Source organism: Piliocolobus tephrosceles, chromosome 6 (genome assembly GCF_002776525.5).
Source record: "Piliocolobus tephrosceles isolate RC106 chromosome 6, ASM277652v3, whole genome shotgun sequence".
Lineage (NCBI taxonomy): Eukaryota > Metazoa > Chordata > Mammalia > Primates > Cercopithecidae > Piliocolobus > Piliocolobus tephrosceles.
In genome coordinates this window covers 136,685,825-136,706,024 of record NC_045439.1, presented here as the reverse complement: position 1 = coordinate 136,706,024, position 20,200 = coordinate 136,685,825, and the positions used below count along the sequence as shown (strand labels likewise).

General features: G+C 46.2%; 1 protein-coding gene across 3 annotated transcripts in view; it reads left to right on the top strand.

Moving 5' to 3' along the window:
- Positions 1–20,200, top strand: part of SLCO3A1 (solute carrier organic anion transporter family member 3A1) — a 315,736-nt gene that overhangs the window by 269,798 nt on the left and 25,738 nt on the right. For all 3 annotated transcript variants that reach the window (XM_023220849.2, XM_023220848.2, XM_023220847.2), the window contains exons 6-8: positions 3,085–3,283; positions 5,368–5,506; positions 19,025–19,200. In XM_023220849.2, coding sequence (XP_023076617.1) covers positions 3,085–3,283; positions 5,368–5,506; positions 19,025–19,200 — 514 coding nt within the window. The remainder of the gene's footprint in view (positions 1–3,084; positions 3,284–5,367; positions 5,507–19,024; positions 19,201–20,200) is intronic.

Here is a 20,200-nt window from a genome sequence, read left to right as displayed (position 1 = left end):
GTGGTTGAATCTCACAGAGTTGAAAGACATGAGACTCAAAAGAGCACATATTTAGATGAATTAAAAAGAGGAATAGTTAATTGAGGTGATAGGGGCCAGAATAGTGGTTACCCTTGGGGGAAGCTAACTGGGAGGCACACCAGGGAGCCTCCTGGGCTGCTAGAAATGTTCTAAGGTTAATCTAAGCTGTAGTTACAGGGGTGTGTACAGATGCAAAAGTTCATCAGGCTGTTCCCTTAAGCTCTGTGTATTTCACAGGGCATAACATATCTCATTTTAAAAGTAGGGCTGGCATGGTGGCTCATGCCTGTAATCCCAACACTTTGGGAGTCTGAGGCGGGTGGATCACCTGAGGTCAAGAGTTCAAGACCAGCCTGACCAACATGGTGAAAACCTGTCTCTACTAAAAATACAAAAATTAGCCAGGCGTGGTGGCACATGCCTGTAATCCCAGCTACTCGGGAGGCTGAGGCAGTAGAATCGCTTGAACCCGGGAAGTGGAAATTGCAGTGAGCTGAGATCGCGCCATTGCACTCCAGCCTGGGGAACAAGAGTGAGACTTCGTCTTGAAAAATTAAATAAATAAAAAAAATAAAATAAAATGTAAAACCCTATCACAACAATATGGCCAGATTACCACCCAGGGTACCACAAGTCTTATGTTTTTCTTTTACACAAATAACCCTCTACCACCCACCACTTGATAAATTTTACCTCCAAGAGGTATTGGCAAAATGCAGTCAGCCTTTAATATCTGCCTGAAGAGACAGGGCAAAATATACCTCTTTATAATTAAAGTTGTAACTTCTTTGTTATCCCTGGGATCTCTCAGGTTTAGCCCTTCGGCGCCTAAAGAGTTTATCTCTCACCTGCTGACTCCTCTGCTGCTTTTTCTTCCATTTTGATTACATTTGCACAGTTGCTTCAACTTTGGGCCGTGTTCTGTTTCAGAACAGATGCCTATGTCTTCTATCGACAAACAAATCAATAGTCTTCAGGGCAGAAGGTCAAAAAAACAGTTCTGCCTTATTGCACCTTTTTGTCTCCCAGTGATTTCTGTCTGTTAGTGTGCTTGGCAGGAGGCACCTTCTCCTGCACTGGGCAGTCCAGGCAAGCAGCACAGGTGCGCTCTGTGTGTGCCATGCCCTTGATGACAGTACAGTCAGTGTGGACTCTGGAGGCCCTTCACCCCCTGCGAAGTCATCAGCAAATGGGGCAGAGCTCAGAGAAGAGCAACACAGGTGATTAAAGAGCAGGTGGTGTTGATTTGTGAGTGAAGGTAAAAAGGACTCAATCTGCATAGGTTAACGTACTGAGAATGGAATTTCGGGGAAGTTCTGATCACTGCCACGAGTGTTAAGGACAGCACACCCATCAGGGAGGGAGGGGGCTTGGAGAAAAGGTGTGAAAGCCTGTGATTGCCATGGTTGCCATCCTTGACAGGTGACACCCCCACTGTCTCTGCTAGGACATGAAACAAAACACAGGCCTGCTTTCTGGATGTGGGCATGTTGTCACTGATGTCCATTCACACAGATCCAATCTGTTCCTTAGCTCATTCATTCTGAAAATAATACTTGGATGCCCACTCCGTGCTGGGTACCGTGCTAGACACAGAGAATCTAGGCTGGACTGAACAAGACAAAAAGGGTTTTTGTCCACAGGAAGGCTGTATCCTAGCAGAGAGAGAGAGAGAGCAAGAAACAAGAAACCCAAAAATAAATGAGGCTGCTTCAGAAAGCTGGGAGAGCCACAAAAACAGTATGGAATCTCAGGGTGGGGATGCATGGATCTCTACAGAGAGTGGCCTGGGAAACCTGTCGGAAGAGGGTAGGGGCCAGCCAAGTAAACGCACTGGGCATGTGTCCCAGGAGAGGGAACTGCACGTGCAAAGCCTGGGGAACCCGAACTGTTTGGCCTGCCCCAGGGAGAGAAAGGAGGGACAGTGGCATGGTTGGGGTGGGCAGTGTGGCACGGGACAAGGATAAAGATGCACCCAGGAGCTGGCTTATGAGATCACTTCTATACCAAGGAAAGAAAACCAAGCACAGATATTCCAAGAGCAGTAGATGATAAAGAGATATTATATGTCATTTTAAGTATGACGTGTGCTATTTTCTTGCAGAGCTATACCCCCCTGATTATATTTTCTCACCCCAATATTAAAATTAATTTGCATTCCCTTAGCACATACCAGCTAGTTAATGTAGTCAATTGACCTAGAGGTCTGTTGATTGTCAAGAAGGCAGCCTAGACTGGAAAACTGGCCATGCGTAATCTACATGGTAGATAAATGACACGTGGCAATTGAAAGCTGAGTTTTAGATGAAATGAATCAGAATAGAGCAAAACCAGCCCAGGAGCTTGGAACCCTTTGGTCCTTCTAAAATGCCATGGTTCTCTGCGAATCAGAAATAACAGGTTTATGGTCCTGCTGCCTTGCAGATAGCCCTGTGCAGAAGAGAGAGAAAGGAAAAAAATATATATGCCATTTAGTCACCAAGAGCTACAAAACATATTGATTGATGCTACTTCCTGAGGGGTGGCAGAGCTGGTTCAGACTCTCTCTATGGCCTGGTGAATTCCGTGACCTTTAGGTTAAACAGCCTCCGTATTTTCTGCAAAACCCTCCCTTCTTGCCTTATTAAGAAGACGGGGAGAAAATCCCTAAATGATCTCCAGTCCCCTTCCCACGTCTCAAAAATGCACAGAGCACATCGCTGCTCCATGATATCTACTGTCCCAAAGGCATGTCTGTGTTCCCAGTGTGTCTGACTCCGTCTCTTCATTGTCCCCTCTTAAGCTTGTGTTTCTCCTGAGGGTGGCCCACTTAGCAGGACAGGTGCATTGCACTTCGACTCATGAAACAGAGTTGCTTTATGTCTGTCTCTCCCAGTTCTCCATGAGCTCCCTGGGGGCACAAATCAGGCCCTTCCTAAAGACTTCAGGGTCCCATGGAAGCAGTGACACTGCAGTGGGGTCACTGGGCATTCACGGGACTCAGCCTCAGGCCTTCCACCCTCCCGTCTGTGGACTGGCCCCTCCTTCCCTGTTCACAGCCCTGCCCCTCTGTCTTCCTTCCAGGGATGACTGCAATCCCGTGTGCTTGTCTGGGTATCTTCCTGGGCGGTCTTTTGGTGAAGAAGCTCAGCCTGTCTGCCCTGGGGGCCATTCGGATGGCCATGCTCGTCAACCTGGTGTCCACCGCTTGCTATGTCTCCTTCCTCTTCCTGGGCTGCGACACTGGCCCTGTGGCTGGGGTTACTGTTCCCTATGGAAACAAGTGAGTACTGGCAGTGTCTGCCGCCTTCCTGCCTACTCAGGGACCCTAGCACTCTCCCTCCACAGTAGGTTGAGGGAGCCAGCTTTGTTCCTAGTGACCCAAGGAGGGGCATCAATGCTGCCTCTGCATCTTACTCTCCACGTTGGAGAATCAGTAGAACCCTCTGGGCTGAAAGAGCAGACCTTTCCACTCAGAGGCGGGGAAGCCCTAGGGGAGAAGAGAGACCATTTCCTCCCTAGCACACTCACATCACGATTTTTGGCATTTGACTTTAGGAAAACTGTGAAGATAGAAAATAAAAATTTTAGTTCAAAATTCAGCTCAATATAAAAGAAAGAATTGATTTCAACAATTCCTTAAACTATCAGAAGCTGTCATTAGGCTCACATGGCAATTATTGGAGCTGGCCCATGACAGGTATTTTTAAGTGTAGCAGGGGAAAGGGAGAGAAAAAGGGAGGTGGAGGGAAGGGAGGGAGGAAGATAAGGAAGTTAGTTCTCATGGGACCACTTTTCTTTCTTCCTAGTTTTTATCCCAAGACTTGGGACTAGAGTCCAGTGAGAATTGCCCTTAGAGGGAATTATGGGGAGTCTTCAGCTATCCAGTGTCAATAGCTGTCCCCTTTTCCACATGGGACTGAGGCTGCCTTGGAAATCCAGCCTGGAGCATCGAGGCTGCAGCATGGCTGGCCTGCAGGTTACCAGTTTCTCTCTCCAGAGCCAGACTCTTCCTCCAAGCAGGCCACCCAGCCTGCTCCTACTCTTGTGCCAGAAGATGCAGTGGAGCCAGGGCTTCTCTGCCACCCACAAAAGTGATCAGGCAGAGTGGGAGAGCAGAGCAGAGGCAGCTTTCTGTATGTCTGTGCACAATCCAGGCACCGTATGCCCCTCCTTCCCCTTTATACCACCACGGGATTGCCCCTTCCAATCCCCACCCCAGCCTGGCCCTCACTTGCTGTTCAGATATGGCTTCTTCCCGTTTGCACATGCTATGCATAACAGCTGTCTCAAGTAGCAGATTGCTCGACTCCCAAGTAGTAAAGTGTAGTGGTTAGGAGTACAAGGTCTCACTATAATGATGTTATTCTTCCACAAAAAAATAAAAGTGTATATCCTACAGTCAGATGGCCCTGGTTCCAATGTCTCCTCTACCATTTATGAGTTCTGTACTTTTGGAAAAGTCACTTAACCTGGCTGTGCCTCAGTTTCTTCTCTAAAGCCCATGGGATTAAAATGAGAATAAATGAAATAATCCATGCAGTACTTTGAATAGTGCATGACACATAAATTGCCAGGTGTCGCCATCATCATCTTTATCATGAAGTGCTCTGAACCTTAGGAGACAGAGCTGAAAATAATCAGACTAAAGAAGAAACATTTCCTGTCTTACAGAGCTAATACACTCACTCTACCCTTTTGCTGTTTTTTCAATTTGCTTGCTCTAGATAACTGTGCCTTTAATGATGCAAAGGAAAAATTAAAACATCTTAGTGTTATTTTTCTCAAGACAATGAATCAATTAGACAATAATTATGGAAGCCAGTCTGGTTGTAGCAGTGTAGCAAGTAAGCATCATGAGGCTTCCTGACTGCAGGGGAGGAATAAAGCAGAGACAAGAACCAGCCCAAAGAGGGAAGGAGTTAAATCCTCAGCAGTGCAGGCATAGGTGTTTGTTCAGGACAGGGGGTAAGCCGAGGCCGTAGCAATAAGGAGAGGCATCATGGAGTGGGTGGCCCTGAGCAGAGTCCCAACTGCCACCAGCCCATAGCAGTGATCAAAAGCAGCTTCCTCCTCACTTCATGAGAGGGGCTGGAGTGGACTCAGCTCCCATCCAGCCCACCACCCAAGCTGGCATCATTGGTCAGGGCACAACCCACATAGCTCTCAGCAGTGGCCCTGGGCTGCTCCTTGCTGGACAGGGAGGGTTAAGGTTGGAAAAGGAAAAGGGAAGGGAGAACCAGGTAACAATCCTGTAAGCAGGGTACCATGCGACTCATCACAGCAGAGGCGAAAGGCTGTCACTGGGGTCATCTGATTCCAAATTGACCTGTTTCTAATGGCTTTCGTGTTTCCTTTCTTTTCCAGCACAGCACCTGGCTCGGCCCTGGACCCCTACTCACCCTGCAATAATAACTGTGAATGCCAAACCGATTCCTTCACTCCAGTGTGTGGGGCAGATGGCATCACCTACCTGTCTGCCTGCTTCGCTGGCTGCAACAGCACGGTAATGGGATGGGGCAGGGGATGGGGTAGGGGATTCAGGCAGCCAAAGTGGCTTAAAACCCAAGTTTTTGCACAGGTGGTTCCCCTTCGCTGTGACTTTTTCTTAGCTGTTGCCCTGCTGTAGTGGAAGATGTTCCATCAGCAGGATGAGAGGACTGATTCAGGTCTTCTTGCTAAATCAAGTGGGTTTGTAGGAAGTTTCATTGTGCAACTGGAAGTAAAAATTCAAAGGAAGCTGTATATATGGAACCAAAGGTGGTTCAAGATGCTTGCAGAGTGTCGGTGGAATAGGATGTCTGCGTGGGTAGTGAGCTCCCCATCACCAGAAGTATGTCAAGAGAGGCTTCAAAACCATTTATCAGGAAAGACTTCTTCCAGACCTGAAACACTCTGACACCAATTCAGCCTCTTTCCTACACAGTTCACTTTGCCATTTTCCTCCTAACTAAATGCCTCCCACCTCTTTCCATGTTCCTGACACATTTCTGGGAGGGAGGTGGAGTGCTTTTTCCTGCTTAGCATGGATTTTACAATTGGCTGTCAGCCCACAGCTTTCCATGTTCTCTCCCTGAAAACCTGATGCTAAGTGACGGGTCATCCAGTGGTGCTGATCCCACCTTCCAGGAATCCTTGGCACCTGCCCTGCTGCACCCACACCACCACTTCCCTATGCAGGCCCTCCCCATCTCTTGCTTGGACCTGTGCAGTAGTTTCTACCTGGCCTCCCAGGATGGCCCCTTATGTCCTGCATTTTGTTCAACACTGCAGTCAGAAGGGTTTCTGTAACATAGCAAATGACTCTCTCTCATGCTACTCTGTCAACTAGAATATCAGTTCTAGGTGCCACATGTCTTCAGCTCTATCTCCTTTCAGTTTGTGGTGTTCAGCTTCCCCCATACAGCCTGTCTTTTTATACACCTCCCTCCAGTTGGACAGGTCCTACTCACCAGTCAATAGCCTCCTCCAATATCCCCTCCTCTGAAACCATCCCTGCCCTCTTTTATCTTTGGGGTTCTTCTCTCTGAAGTCCTTTGGTACCTCTTTCTCCTAAAGACACTGTTCTCATTTTATTACGGTGATTTGCTAGAAGTGTCTGTCGTCTGCTCTGATCTTTGGATTTCTTAAGCAAGGGCCAGCACCCAGAAGCACTCCATGAATGTCTGTGCAAGGCATAGTGGGAAGGAAAATATGAACCCCCAGTGGCAGCTTTCAAGGGACTTAGAGTTGAGATCATTAGCTGCTGCTTCTCCCTACATCTTATATCTTTCAGGAGTAGCAATTTCTCTGAAAGAAGAAAAACAGATCATTTATTTTCATTTTCAAAGATTTCATTTTCCCTTGTGTTTAACATTTAGATCCCTGGCCAGTCATTAACATTTTCTGTAGAGAAAATAAATCACCATGGGGGGATGGGTGGGAGAAACTGATTTTTTAAAATTAGATGATAAAGCAATTTCTTTATGTGAGTGGAAATAAATTTTAAAAGAAGGGATGGACCTTGAGAATGGTTCAAATAAAAATACAAGCCATTATTTTTCATGACAACAATTTCATTAACATTTTAATATCCAGAAAGTTACATAATAAATCAGTCTCGGTTATTGTCCTGTTATAAGAATTAAATTGACTCAATACAGTCTAGTGTCCTGATACCAAACGAGTCTCTATTCCAGGGAATGCACTGACCAAAAAAATTATCTTAAAAATTGCATTTCCCCTATTCTTGCATGTACAGGAGTCTTATTGAATAAGAGCCTTACCAGGCTCATCTATGGCTACATCCCGCTGCTGAAACAGCAAAGCTAGAGAACGCAATTATCAGACTGCAAGCTCCTCTGCTTACCTCTGGACCTACTGTTTATTCCCCCAGACACCTGCCTTTTATTCACATTACCCAAGGCCTCACATTGTCTGCTGGGGTGTAGGTGAGGCAAGGACGGTATTCCCATGCAATTGCAATGCAGAGATGGAGAAACCACCAGGCCCCAGAACTGGGATGGGGCATACAATGCCTTCCCTGCAGAGGCAGATCTCTAGATGCCCTGGCTTCCAACAAGTGGATGAGGGATTTGGAGACCCAGAGCAATGCTTATCCTGGAAAGGGGCCCTTGTGACAGTCTAGCCTTAAAAACAACCACAGCCATAAAACTTGCAGCAGCAGCAGCAAGGTTTGTCAAGAGCCTATTAAGGTCCAGGTAATGGGGCCTTCCGTGTGTCACTCGTGGCCCATGGCAGCTTGGCCCAGAGTCAGAGAAATCTCAGGCCAACATCCAAAAATGAGTGAAAAGCAATTTAAATCCTTTAAATCTCTGCTGCAGCATTTTGAGAAAATGCCAAATGGTGGCTATATTCCTGGTACATGTACTCCCTCCCTCTCCCCCCTTTTTCTCCATTCTTCTTGTCTCCAAGCTCAGGAGAAAAAAAAAAAAACTCTTTGACAAGCTAAAACCTTTTACCTCCTTCTCCTTTTCACAGTGGTCCCCTGGAATTCTCCATCGTCCCCAATGTGAATTCAGCCATTCTTCCTAGTTTCATCAATTCTTCCACCCATGGCCTCAACCCTGTGTGTATTATCTCATTGATCCTCCCAGCAACCTTGGGAAATAGATGTTCTTTTTATTTCCTGAACACCGATGAGGTTAGTCACTTGGCCAAGGCCATGCAGTAGGAAGTGGGGGATCCGACTTTTGAATGTAGGGTCTGTCCAATGTCAAGTACACATGGATGCCAAGAAAGGAAAAATAGTGTCTTCCTCTGCACCTCCCCTAAGATGTCCACCTGTTTTCTACCTCTTCAAACATGGACTTCTCGTTCGAGACATTTATCTGGCCTTTACTATCTGGCCCTGGCTGCCTCTCCAGCCTCAACCTCCCTATTCCTCCCACCTCTTTTTTTTTTTTTTTTTTTTTTTTTTCCCAAAACAGGGTCTCCCTCTATCCCCCAGGCTGGAGTGCAATTGCACAACCTCGGCTCACTACAACCTCTGCCTCCCGGGTTCAAGTGATTCTCCTGCCTCAGCCTCCCGAGTAGCTGGGATTATAGGCACATACCACCACACCGGGCTTAATTTTTTATATTTTTGGTGGAGACAGGGTTTTTCACCATGTTGGCCAGGCTGGTCTTGAACTCCTGACCTCAAGTGATCCACCTGTCTCGGCCTCCCAAAGTGCTGGGATTACAGGCCCTCTCACCTCTTAAAGAGCCACTTGGTAAGTAGAACTTCTTGGAGTTCTCCCTGCCCCTGGGCCCTTGCACATGCTGTTTCTCTTATCTGTAGTAGTCTCTCCTTTCAAAGCTGTCTTATCTGTCAGGGCTGTCTCTCCTTCCCCACTGCTGAGAAGCCTTCTCTACCTCATTGCTTCCTCCAGGGCTGTGTTAGTGCCCTTCCTGCAAACCACTATTGCCTCTGCTCATGCCTAGCAAGGTTCTCACCTCACCTGTTCTAATGGCTTATTTACTCTGGCACCTCCCTCATTAAGCTGCGGGGATAGGGGCTCTGTTGTGGACCCTTGCATTCTCACCATCAGCCATGGCTCTGGATAAAGGGCCCAGGCTTTCTCAACACCCAGCTGGAGGCCCCGTACTGACCTCCGAGAGCCCCAGGGATCCAGGGGTAATACCACTTTCTTGTTTAGCAGTTGGCAGGTGGGTAGGTCGGAAGGTGCCAGTTTCAATACTAAAGACCTGATCCTTGCTCACCATTCACCACTTTATGGTTTCCATCAAGACGTGAAAATTCCCGTTAACTCAATTAGATTTAAAGAAGTCACTGATCAAATAATTCTGATTATAGAGAAATCTGATTAGTGTTAGCAGTTTCCTGATAGTAAGCTTTTCTTCCTGCTTTGGATTGGATTTTTTTTTTTTTTTTCTTATATATCCTTGAGTGATAGCAGTGGAAGTTTCCAGGCCTGCATTTAATATACAACTTCTAATTCTTCTCACTGCATATGACCAGGAAGGGTGACCAAAAAAAATTGTGAGTTAATTCTGTAAGTTTCCTTTGGCGTGAATGTATTGTCCAGATTGTTTCTGTACCTTTTACTTTCAGAAGTCATTATTCCAACAGAAGCATGTTAGTATGCTGCAGACTGATTGCTGGAAGTTGTATCCTTTTGATGTACTGAGTAATTGACTAGGAAAAAAAAACTTCCATCAGCCACCAATAGAATGTTGAAAGTCAATATGAGTCCAGCACTGCAGTTTGTAGGGTACTAATGATAGATGACTAATTTATCCCCCCTATTCCAGGCAACAAATATTTATTGAGCACCTGTTTCAGCGAAATACCAAGTAGGTTCTGTGGCAGGGAGGAGGACAGCTCCATTATGGACGCGGGCAGGCAGCTCATGGTTCAGTGTGATGGGTCTCGATATGGGCTGCACATTAGGATCACGTGGGAGCTTTTAAAACATAAGGCCTGAGCCCCATTCTCAGAGATTCTGATTCCCTTATTTTGGAGTAAGACCCATGTATCAGTATTTTTTAAAGCTCCTCAAGTGTTTTTGATATGTAACCAGGATGGAGAACCGCTGTTCTAATACAGGGCCTCTCAGTCACAGCACGATTGACATTTGGGGCCAGATAATGGATTGTCATGAGGCGCTGTCCTATGCACTGTGTGTTTAGCAGCATCCCTGGGCCCTCCCCACCACAAGTTCCGACAACTGTAAATGTCTCCAGACATTGCCAAATGTCCTTTGGGGGATATCATTGCCCCCAGTTAAGAACCACTGCTGTCATAGAAGGGATGAGGCATATTCTATAATTGTATCCTTCTTGAAAAAGGTCAGCATCTAAGCTGACACTGAGTATTCATCCTTCAGTCTTTTTCTTCTCCCCATAACCATATTTGCCCACTATAAAAACCAACTGGAGAGTTAGATGTGCCATATAGCAGGGGTCCCCCACCTCTAGTACGAGTACCAGTACTAGAGAAAGGAGCTCATCATGTTTACTATAAAATGAGATGTCGTATTATTAATAGAGTTATGTCCAAGGGAGCACCCAAAGCAACACCTAATCTTACCTTACAATACAGTTAAGTGAAAAGAACACATTGTAAAATAATATGTAGACAATAATCCCTTTTGATAAATATCTGAATATATGCATATCTTTGCATAAAAAATGTTGGAAGAACATATAGCCAGCTATTCATAGATGGATACTTCAGGTTAGGGGCTGAAAAAGTAAATTTTGCTTATTTCAAAATTATCTAAAATGATTATCACTTTTCCAATGAGGAACAGATTTTTTTTAATTTAAAAAATCCAACATTAAAGGTTAGGTGGTTAGGTTCTAAAAGAGGGAGGCAGCTATGTAGACAAATCAGTGAACTTGCAATGTCAGGCCTGCTGGGTAGAAATTGACTCTGGGTGGGGCAGGGGTGGAAGGAGGGAGTAGGCATGTTCCCCACTGGGGGATGGAATGAGACCACCATCTCTGAAAAGATTAAAAAAAAAAAAAAACTACCCGGGCAGGTGGCTCACTTGAGCCCGGGAGTTGGAGAGGGAGGTGCGGCAGGGCCAGGCTTTCACCATGAAGGGTAGTGGGTGTTTGGTAGCCAGGCATGGAAGGACATTCCAGCAGGAAGAGTGCACAGGCTGAGGTGTGACAATCGGGACCTCATGATGCAGGCAGGTTTGGAGTTGGAAGAGAGAAAGCTGGAGGGAGAAACAGAGGGGCCGCTAGTTCCTTCAGAGTTGCAGTCACACCTTTCACCTTTCTGTGATCTCCCCACCGTGTCCTGTGTTAGATAGCTGGAGCAGAGTGAGCCTTTCTGCTCACCAAAGAACAACCCCCTTTCTCCCCTCAGCAGGAGAGAATTAAGATCTAACAGGACGTGCTCAGGCTCACATGCCACAGGTTACCGGGGTGCAAGGTGGGAGGAGGTCTTGCTTTCATCTCAGAATTTTTCTCCCTGGCCTTTATTCTTCAGCCAGTGACCCCACAAGGGAAGAAGAGATCATATTTCTTCTTGCAGTTTGTCAGTGTCCCCTTTGCCTTGAGCTTGTAGGTTGCCATCACCCTTTGTGATGAGATCTGAGGGTTATACCTGGAAATACCAGCTTTGGTTGAACCAATGAAGTGAAGAGATTCTAAGCTGCAAAAAGACAGTAATAAATGACAGGAGAATGTCTGAGGAATGTCAGTGAATCATGAGAAAATCCATAAGTGTCTGGGACACAGAGAAGTATGTTGCCATTCCAAGGAAAACACCCCACTTTATTGTGGTGGTGTCCCACGTTCTTTGCTATCTCAGCTATTAGGACATCAGGTGCGAAAGATCAAAGATCTCACAGGCAAAAGCAGGAAGAGTGCATGGCCTGTGGTGGTACTCCTTGGTAAACTCCCTTTATGAATATTTCTAGAAACAGTCAGAGCCAGGCATGGTGGCGTGCCTCTGTAATCCCAGCTACTCAGGAGCTGAGGAGGGGAGGAGCACTTGAGGCCCCAAACTTGAGACCAGCTTGGGCAACATAGTGAGATCCCCATCTCTGAAAAGATTAAAAAAAAAAAAAAAAATTAGTCGGGCAGGTGGCTCACTTGAGCCCAGGAGTTTGAGGCTGCAGTAAGCTGTGATCATACCACCGCACTGCAAACTAAGACCTCATCTCTAAAAACAGGAAAAAGAAAAGAAATTTTCATGTCTCTCTGGTAACTGCTTTCAAGGAGGAAAAGTAAAAACAGTATTCCAGGGGTGATCCTCTACCTTTCAAGTTTCCATAGAAGGCTCTTCATAATAAATATCCCTATACCATCCTCTTAGAAAAATAATCTTTCCACCTAGAACTTTGCTTCCTTTGTACAATTAATAGGATTCGATCATCAGAATTGAATGCGGGGGGGCGGGGAACAACTTTATTTGCCAGTATTTTTGAAACACTGCCGAGGAGTATCTTGTTCTTGTAATACCAGCTGTCAAAATAGCATACTGACCGCTTCCTTCATCAATAGAAAACAAATCCAAGATTCCAGAGAGTCATTTTTCTATTTTTGTGGTCTCTAGCTTTATTGTAATTATTTATTCTCATCATTGTATGTGAATAGAAACATTTCTCAATTGAAATTAATGACTGAAGGTGGAACAGAAATACAATTTTCAGTGATGTGCTATTCTCCTTTCATTGATTTATTTTATAACATTTTCAATTTTTAATAAATACATTTATATGATTCAAAAATCAAAAAGTATAAAAAGGAGGACATGAGGGACTCTCCCTTTCACCTCTGTCCCCTGTTTACTTCTTCCTCGACCTGCCAAATAGACGATTGCTGTCCTCGGTTTCTTGTACATCCTCCTGGATTTTTTAGTGCACATAAAAGGCCCTATTTTGGACCTCGCTATTTTGTTTGGCTTTTTCAGTTAGTAGTTTACCTGGGAGTTATTTCTAAATTAGTACATAAGGGATGTTCTTCTACCTTTTTTATGCCTGTATAATCTTCCATCGCGTGGACCTAGTAGTCTGTTTTTAACCAGTCTCTTATCAATGAGCATCCAGACTGATGATGAGCAAAACTTGGGCTCTGACAAACCACATTGTGACTCATATTGTATATATGTCCTTTTGTGCCTGGGCAGGTCTGTCTGTTGGATATGTTCTCGTAGAATGGACAAGCCGGTTCCCCCTGTCCTCCAGATCAACAAACTTGTCAGGTCTGTTGTGGGAGCTCAGTGGCCACCTTATTATTAACATGAAGTGTCATGGTACATTTTATTGACAGTAAAGCTAGATCCCACCACCCCCCAAGTTCGGATGCCAAGCAGAGAATTCACCTCTCCCAGAGGCAGCAGGGACTGCATTTCTTCCCAGAGAATGGCAAACCAGGAAGATACTGCATTGCCTTTGAAATGGGGATGGAAAACGGGGGCATTTGCCAATTCTGCAATCATAAACTAATCTGAAGTCTGGCATACTTTCTTACTAGTTAATTGTCTTAGGGACAGCCAGAGAAAGCATTAGGGGGCATATCGCTCACTCAGATCATGGTAGTCTACAGGTCAATTCCAAGATCCACCTGCTTTTTGGATTGGCCAAATAGAACTATGCTATTGGGGTTTGGGGTGAGAATTAGGATACCAATCTTTATCGTCCCCTTAGATTAGACTGCTCTCTCATATCTAGCTTTTCTCTAGATTTTCAAACTTCTTATAGCTCAAAGCATTTGCAGGTCTAGGGCTTCCCATATAGGTGCCCAGTTACTGCCAGCTGAAGGGGTATCCCCTACTTCCCCTTTTCCCTTCGGATCAAAGTTGAAAACCCCATTGGTAGAAATCATCTCTCTGCACTCTGGGAAAGGTGAAACTACGTAAGTCCTCATCTGTAATTTCTCCTACCACACTCCGACATCTCAGTAGAAGATTACTCCTTAACAGCCTCACGACCTTATGCACCCAGCTCCCTTAGCATAATGTTGAACAAATCTGGGCTCTTATGTCACATAAGCCCCAATAAAGGAACTTCCTACCTCTTGCCATCTGACCACAACCTCAGCATTTTCCCTTGGATCCCCTGCTGGAGAGGTTGCAGGGCTGCCCCAGCCTGCTCCCCATGGCCATGTCTGGGACCACCCAGCCCATCCTGGTGGGTTGACTCATCGCATGGAAAAGGAAACCCATCCAAGTCCTTGCTCAGAGCACTCTGGCATCTCCTCCCCAGCCTCTTTCACAGCTCTCTATGAATAAATTAAATCTGAATAATACATTCAGATTTGCCTAGAACCTTTAGGAGAGATCCATCCATTTCCAGCTTTTCCTCTTGGACACCAACAGACAGACATTTTCACTGGTCTTGTGCTAGTCTCTGGCTTTTCTTCTGTCATTAACCCTAAATCATCCCATTCCTGTCCATTCAGCCTGGGGCTATCTTAGCCCCTTTTGGCTGCTATATCAAAACACTTTAAACTGCATGGCTTATAAACAACAAATTTCTCGCAGCTGTGGAGGCTGGGAAGTCCAAGACTAAAGTGCTTATGGATCTGATGTCTGATGAAGGCCTGCTTCCTGTTCATAGATGGCACCCTCTAGCAGTGTCTTCACGTCGTGGGAGGGGCAAGGCAGTTCTCTGGGGCCTCTTCTATAAGGACACTAATCCCATTCATGAGTGCTCCACCCTCATGACCTAATCACCTCCTGAAGACTCCCCACCTTGTAATAGCATCACATTGGTGATTATTTTTCAACATATGGATTCTTGGGTCAAGAGACACCAAACATTCAAACCACGCACTGCTACCCTTTGTTTCGGCTGCAAATCCTATGGCAGCTTAACCCTGCTGTCTGCTCACCTCATTAACATGAACATAGACATCATGGACACATTTAGCTCACCCGGATCGGGCTGTGCAGGCACCGTGCCAGCTGTAGCCTGAGATAAAGATGTCTCATTGTATCCCATTCCATTAGTGCCATGATCAGAGGATCCATTTCAGGAGGAATTTTCTACTTTTTAGGGCAGAGAGAGGCCAGTTTCCTCTTTATGGTAAATATAATATAATTGAGCCATGGCCTAGGTATGGGCAAAAATAAGACCAAGATGCAGGCAGCAATTGCAGATGACTTGTTAAACCAAAGAAAGCTCACTGATCACATGGCACATTCAGAGGGTTCTGGTCTCACTCAACTCCAGTGCCCATATCACATTCCTGAGAGACTGCATGCTACAAGTGCATAGCCCCTCAGGAACACTCAGGAATATGATGTGGGGTTACCGGAATTGAGGGATTCCTGGGGTACTTAGCCAAACAAGACCACAGCCACCCACAAGGGTCCCATTTTTCATTTATGCCTAACTACTCTTTGAGTCCATATGGTTCTAAAAACTTCACTCCCAAATCTTTTCCCTCACAGACCACTGCAGTAACCAAAGAAGGATGGTTGCAAGTGGTTTGAACTAGGGTGGTGTTTGAGATAGATTTAGGACATGGCAAAATGAACAGAACTTAGGTATTCACTCAGTCAACATATATAAATAAATATATATATATATATATATAAATAAATGTGTGTGTGTGCGTGTGTGTGTATAAAATCCGTGTTGTGAGCCAAGCCCTGTCCTGGATGGCTGGGGTAAATTAGGGCATACAGCCACAGTGGTCTCTGTCTTCATTAGCTTTAGTGTCAGGGGGAAGATGAATTTGATGTAGGTATATGAATGGAGGATTCAGAATTACCTCCTGGTTTATATTAAGTTGGTGCAAAATTGCGGTTTTTGCCATTACTTTTATAGTCAATAGAGTGCTGTTACTAAGGTAAGAGGTGGAGGGAAAGGAGTTTGGAGCTCGGGCTGGGGCTGCGTAACCGTCAGGAAAACAGTGTTTTGAAGTAAGAGGAAGAAGCAAAGCAACATTTCCTCACTAGACGCCCCTGGCACAGGTGGGCGAGTCAGAGCTCAGGGGAACATCCCAGGAAGCTGTGCTGCATGGCTGCTCAGGAGATCTGATGGGCACTCTGGGATGTGGGGAGCCACATGGCCTGCTGCAGCCAGGTCACTAGAGGTGGGCATGGCGCCTCCACCAGTCAGCAGGGTAGGCAGAAAAGAAGGCGGTGTAAAGTGGGGAGTGCTGGGACAGACCAGCACGTTCTGGGCATCCCTGACCTTGTGACCTTCTGGGAGCAATGGCCTCAGCTCCACTTTATAGAAGAGGAATACATAATTTTCTCTTTACCCTTCACAGTTCCCAGTTGGGACAGACCCCTGTAACCTAAGACAGATTAACAGGAGGAAAACAAAGGTTTAGAAACATGTATACACAATGTAGACACAGGAGATAGCCAGAGAAATGAGCAAATCTCAAAGAGGTGGCTTTGACTTCAGACTTGAATACCGTGGTCCAGTGAAACAGAGAAAGAAGGGTGTGGGGAAGGCCAGTTATGAGGAGATGCCCAGAAAAAGCACTTTAAACAAGAGTAACATTTGTTATGCAAACTTAAGTCAGTGTCTTCTAGATTGATGATAGTCTCTAGGGATTCAGTCATTCCTCTCTCTGGTACAGAGAGGAACCACCCTTACAAATGGAGATTTCCTTTGTAAATGTAAATTTAATTTTCCTTACACAACGGTAACTTCTGTTGTCAGAGGTTCTTCCTGTGTCTGTGGTTTCTCAAAATAATCAGCTCAAAATATTCTTTATGCAAAAGAGGCATATTGCAAGGTGGCATATGCTAGTCTCTTACAACTCCTGCCTTCTGAGTCTCTCCCAGGTTTCCCTCCTGTCCAGCCCCCATCCTTTCAGGAAAGGGAATTTGGGGGAGATAGTTCCCAGCCTTAGGTGGGACAGTAGTGCTACGCTGAAAGCATAGAATCTACCACAGGCACTCATTCCTGGAGGCAGTTTTGATGCCTTACCATGCTCATGAGTCTTAGGAAGGGATATAGCAAGTCGATCTGGGAAGGATCCAGGCTAAAGATTAAATTTAGAAAGGCTGTGATCCAGTGCAGAGATGGTAAAATGAAGGAAGGAAAGCTGGGGAAAGAGTACAGATGAAGAAAGGAAGAAAGTCCAGACCAGGTGGGAAAGGGGAGAAGGTACCAACAAAGATGGAAAGTGAGTGACCAGAGGGGTCCAGAGAAACAGGGAGAGTGGAGTCTTGAAGCCAAACAAGGGAATGATGAGTAGTAAGCAAGAGGCCTGTGCTCCTGAGAGCTCCGGGAAGAGAGAAATGCATGGTGGACCTGGGATATGGAGCCCACTGAAGAACTTAGCACCACCGGATTCATGTGTGTGGAAACAGAAGCCAGTCGGAGTGAGCTGAGAGCGTGGGAGAAGAGGAATGCAGGTGGTGAGCTAAATAGCTAGAAAAGTTTGGCTGTGATGCTGGGGAGGAGTGGGCAGTTTCCTCTGCTGGGGAGAGGAGGAGTGGCATTTTCAGTGAAAGTTGGGGAGAAGTCTTGCTTCCTAATAAAAATGAGGAAGGTTCGTGCTCATGTGCATTCTAAAGCTGTATGCTTACTTTCATCTACGTCTCAACTCTGTGCTAGGAAAAGATGCTTGGGAAAGAATGCAAAAGACATAGGTCTTGTCCCAAAGGGTTCTTGTCTCCTCTAGGAGGCATGTAAAGGTCTCTGCAGTAGGGGTGGAGTGACCCTTAAAAAGGGCCCTGTGGAACTTGGAAGGAAGCTGGGATGTGCCCAGTGAGGTGAGGTTCTGAGAAGCGAGGCAGTATCTGAGCTGGGTTTTGAAAAAGAGCTAAAAAGTCTCTAGGCAGAGGTACATGAAAAGGGACAGAGGGGCGGGGCCTCAGTATCTTCTGGGTATTACAGTAAATGCCCCTAGGTACACTAATTGAACCACTTTCACAAAGGCGCCTGCTCTGGGCAGACACTGAGGGGAAGGGTGGAGCCCCAGCATACGGCTGCCCCCATCATTCCTTCCCCATGGATAAAAGCCCCTGTTGGGGGCACAGCTATACAGACTGGCCCTGTTGGGTTTGGGGCACATGAACACTTTCAGACACCCCTGAAGTCATCCCATATAGCTTAATGGGATCAGAAAACCCGTATCTCTATATTCTGTGGGCAGAGGGGGAGGACCAGAGTAGGAGAACTGTAAAAGCCAGAGGGGATTTGTTTGACCCTCAGGAGGATTTACCTGGGCATGTGCTCTGAAAGCCAAGCAGTTCTGGAAGGAAAAGCAATGAATCATTTATGATTGTTTTCACTTTGTATTCATTAAAGACCTCTGCACTATTATTATGGAACCTTAATTGGCTTGGCACTGGGCACTGCCTCTCCCAGTCCCTGCTCCTCCCTTTGCCATCAGAAATTCCTGGAGCGAGCAGGAGAGAGGATCCTGCCTGGAACAGGCAGCTGGGCTAGAATCCACCCAGAAGATCAAATGAAATGCAGTCGCTTTTTTTTTTCTTCTCTCTGATCATATATTAATAAATGTATTTCGTTGGGTTTTAACTCTACTCCCCACAAGCTGCTCCAAGGTTCTGCATCTCTTAGCCCCCTTTGCTTCCTCAGCCTCCAGAGAACTTTCCATCAGCTGTCCCTCACCCGGCCTTGCAGACGCAGTGACTTCACGCGTAACAGCGTGCAGCCTTTGTTCCAAGTGCCATGTTGGGCACTCAACCAGCAACAATATGCGGGTTACCTGATTTACTTCTTTTAATACACTTCAGTGTAATTATAACTGCATAAAAGAGAGGACAAATTGGCAACTAATTACAATGTTAATTTGGCAATGTTTTATCATATTGTGGAAGCGCAATTTCTTCTCTAATTGTATTGGGGGGACACAGTTATCTATGGTTCAGCTTACTGAGGGATTCTTGAAAATGGAATTGAAACACACAAGAGACAGAGAAATATCAGCTCTCCTCCCTGTAAATATTCCTTTATTTGCGTGTGTTTTGCAGCCTCCTTAAAAAAGCTAACTCGCTTATTCAGACCTAATTAATGGACTGCCACAGAATGCGTAATTAGGCCGTGACAGCTTCAGCTGATGGATGGATTTGCCTTTGGAAACTGGAGATACCCCCAGATAAAAGGGCTGAACGCTTCCCTTTCAGAATCTCACGGGCTGTGCATGCCTCACCACCGTCCCTGCTGAGAATGCGACCGTGGTTCCTGGAAAATGCCCCAGTCCTGGGTGCCAAGAGGCCTTCCTCACTTTCCTCTGTGTGATGTGTATCTGCAGCCTGATCGGTGCCATGGCACAGACACCCTCAGTCATCATCCTCATCAGGTAAGCCATCGGCACAGCCCCACCTCTCCTCCTTTCCACCTAGTGTTCATCTGCAGGCCTCCCAGGGACCAGAGCTTCAGACAACATAGGAATCTCTCGAGCCAGGTGAGCTAGGGCCACAGCAAGGAGCACAGCTTCTCTAGGCTGCTGGGAATCAATTATGTTTGATAGGGACCTCTCACCAAGAGAAGAAGGCAGGGCATGGGGGAGAAAACAGCACTTTCATGTTCTCCCAGAAATAGACCTGCAGGCAATTTTGAAAAGGATCCTGCATCGAGCCTTACAGGACGCAGCCTTGTTGGAGGAAAATGAAAATGGTATCAGTGCCCAGCCTCCACCACCCTGCCACTGCTTAGCCATATGAACGTGGGCACTTCCCCCTAGACTTGCTTCTGAATCTGTAGCTGGGGGTGATATGACCGATCCTGCCTGCCTCCTGCAGTGGAGCAGGACCCACTGAGACCTGAGACCATGTGTGTGCAAACTCAGTAGAGATGTGACGGGTTATTGTGCAGCATGGCTCATGGCAGGTGAGCAGTGACCATTCTTGTACAAAGAGGTTGTTGGAGAGAGCCAACCAAAATTCTGTTGTTACCTGTCTCTGGAGACCTGTCCTGGAGCCAGATGAGATACCTCAAAGATGAGCCATTAGTAATATTCTGAGTAACTTTTATCATTTGCAGAGTTACCTAGATTTGTGTTGGAAACCCAGAAGTGAACTAACACATAGCCTGCCATTCATCTGAATCAGGGGAAGGCCCGCTACACAAAGTCTCATCAGCTGGGCGTGGTGGCTCACGCCTATAATCCCAGCACTTTGGGAGGCTGAGGTGGGAGGATCGCTTGAGCCCAGGGGTTTGAGACCAGCCTGGCCAACATGGAGAAACCTTGTGATGGCACACGCCTGTAATCCCAGCTACTTGGGAGGCTGAGGCAGGAGAATTGCTTGAACCCAGGAGGTGGAAGTTGCAGTGAGCTGAGGTCATGCCACTGCACTCCA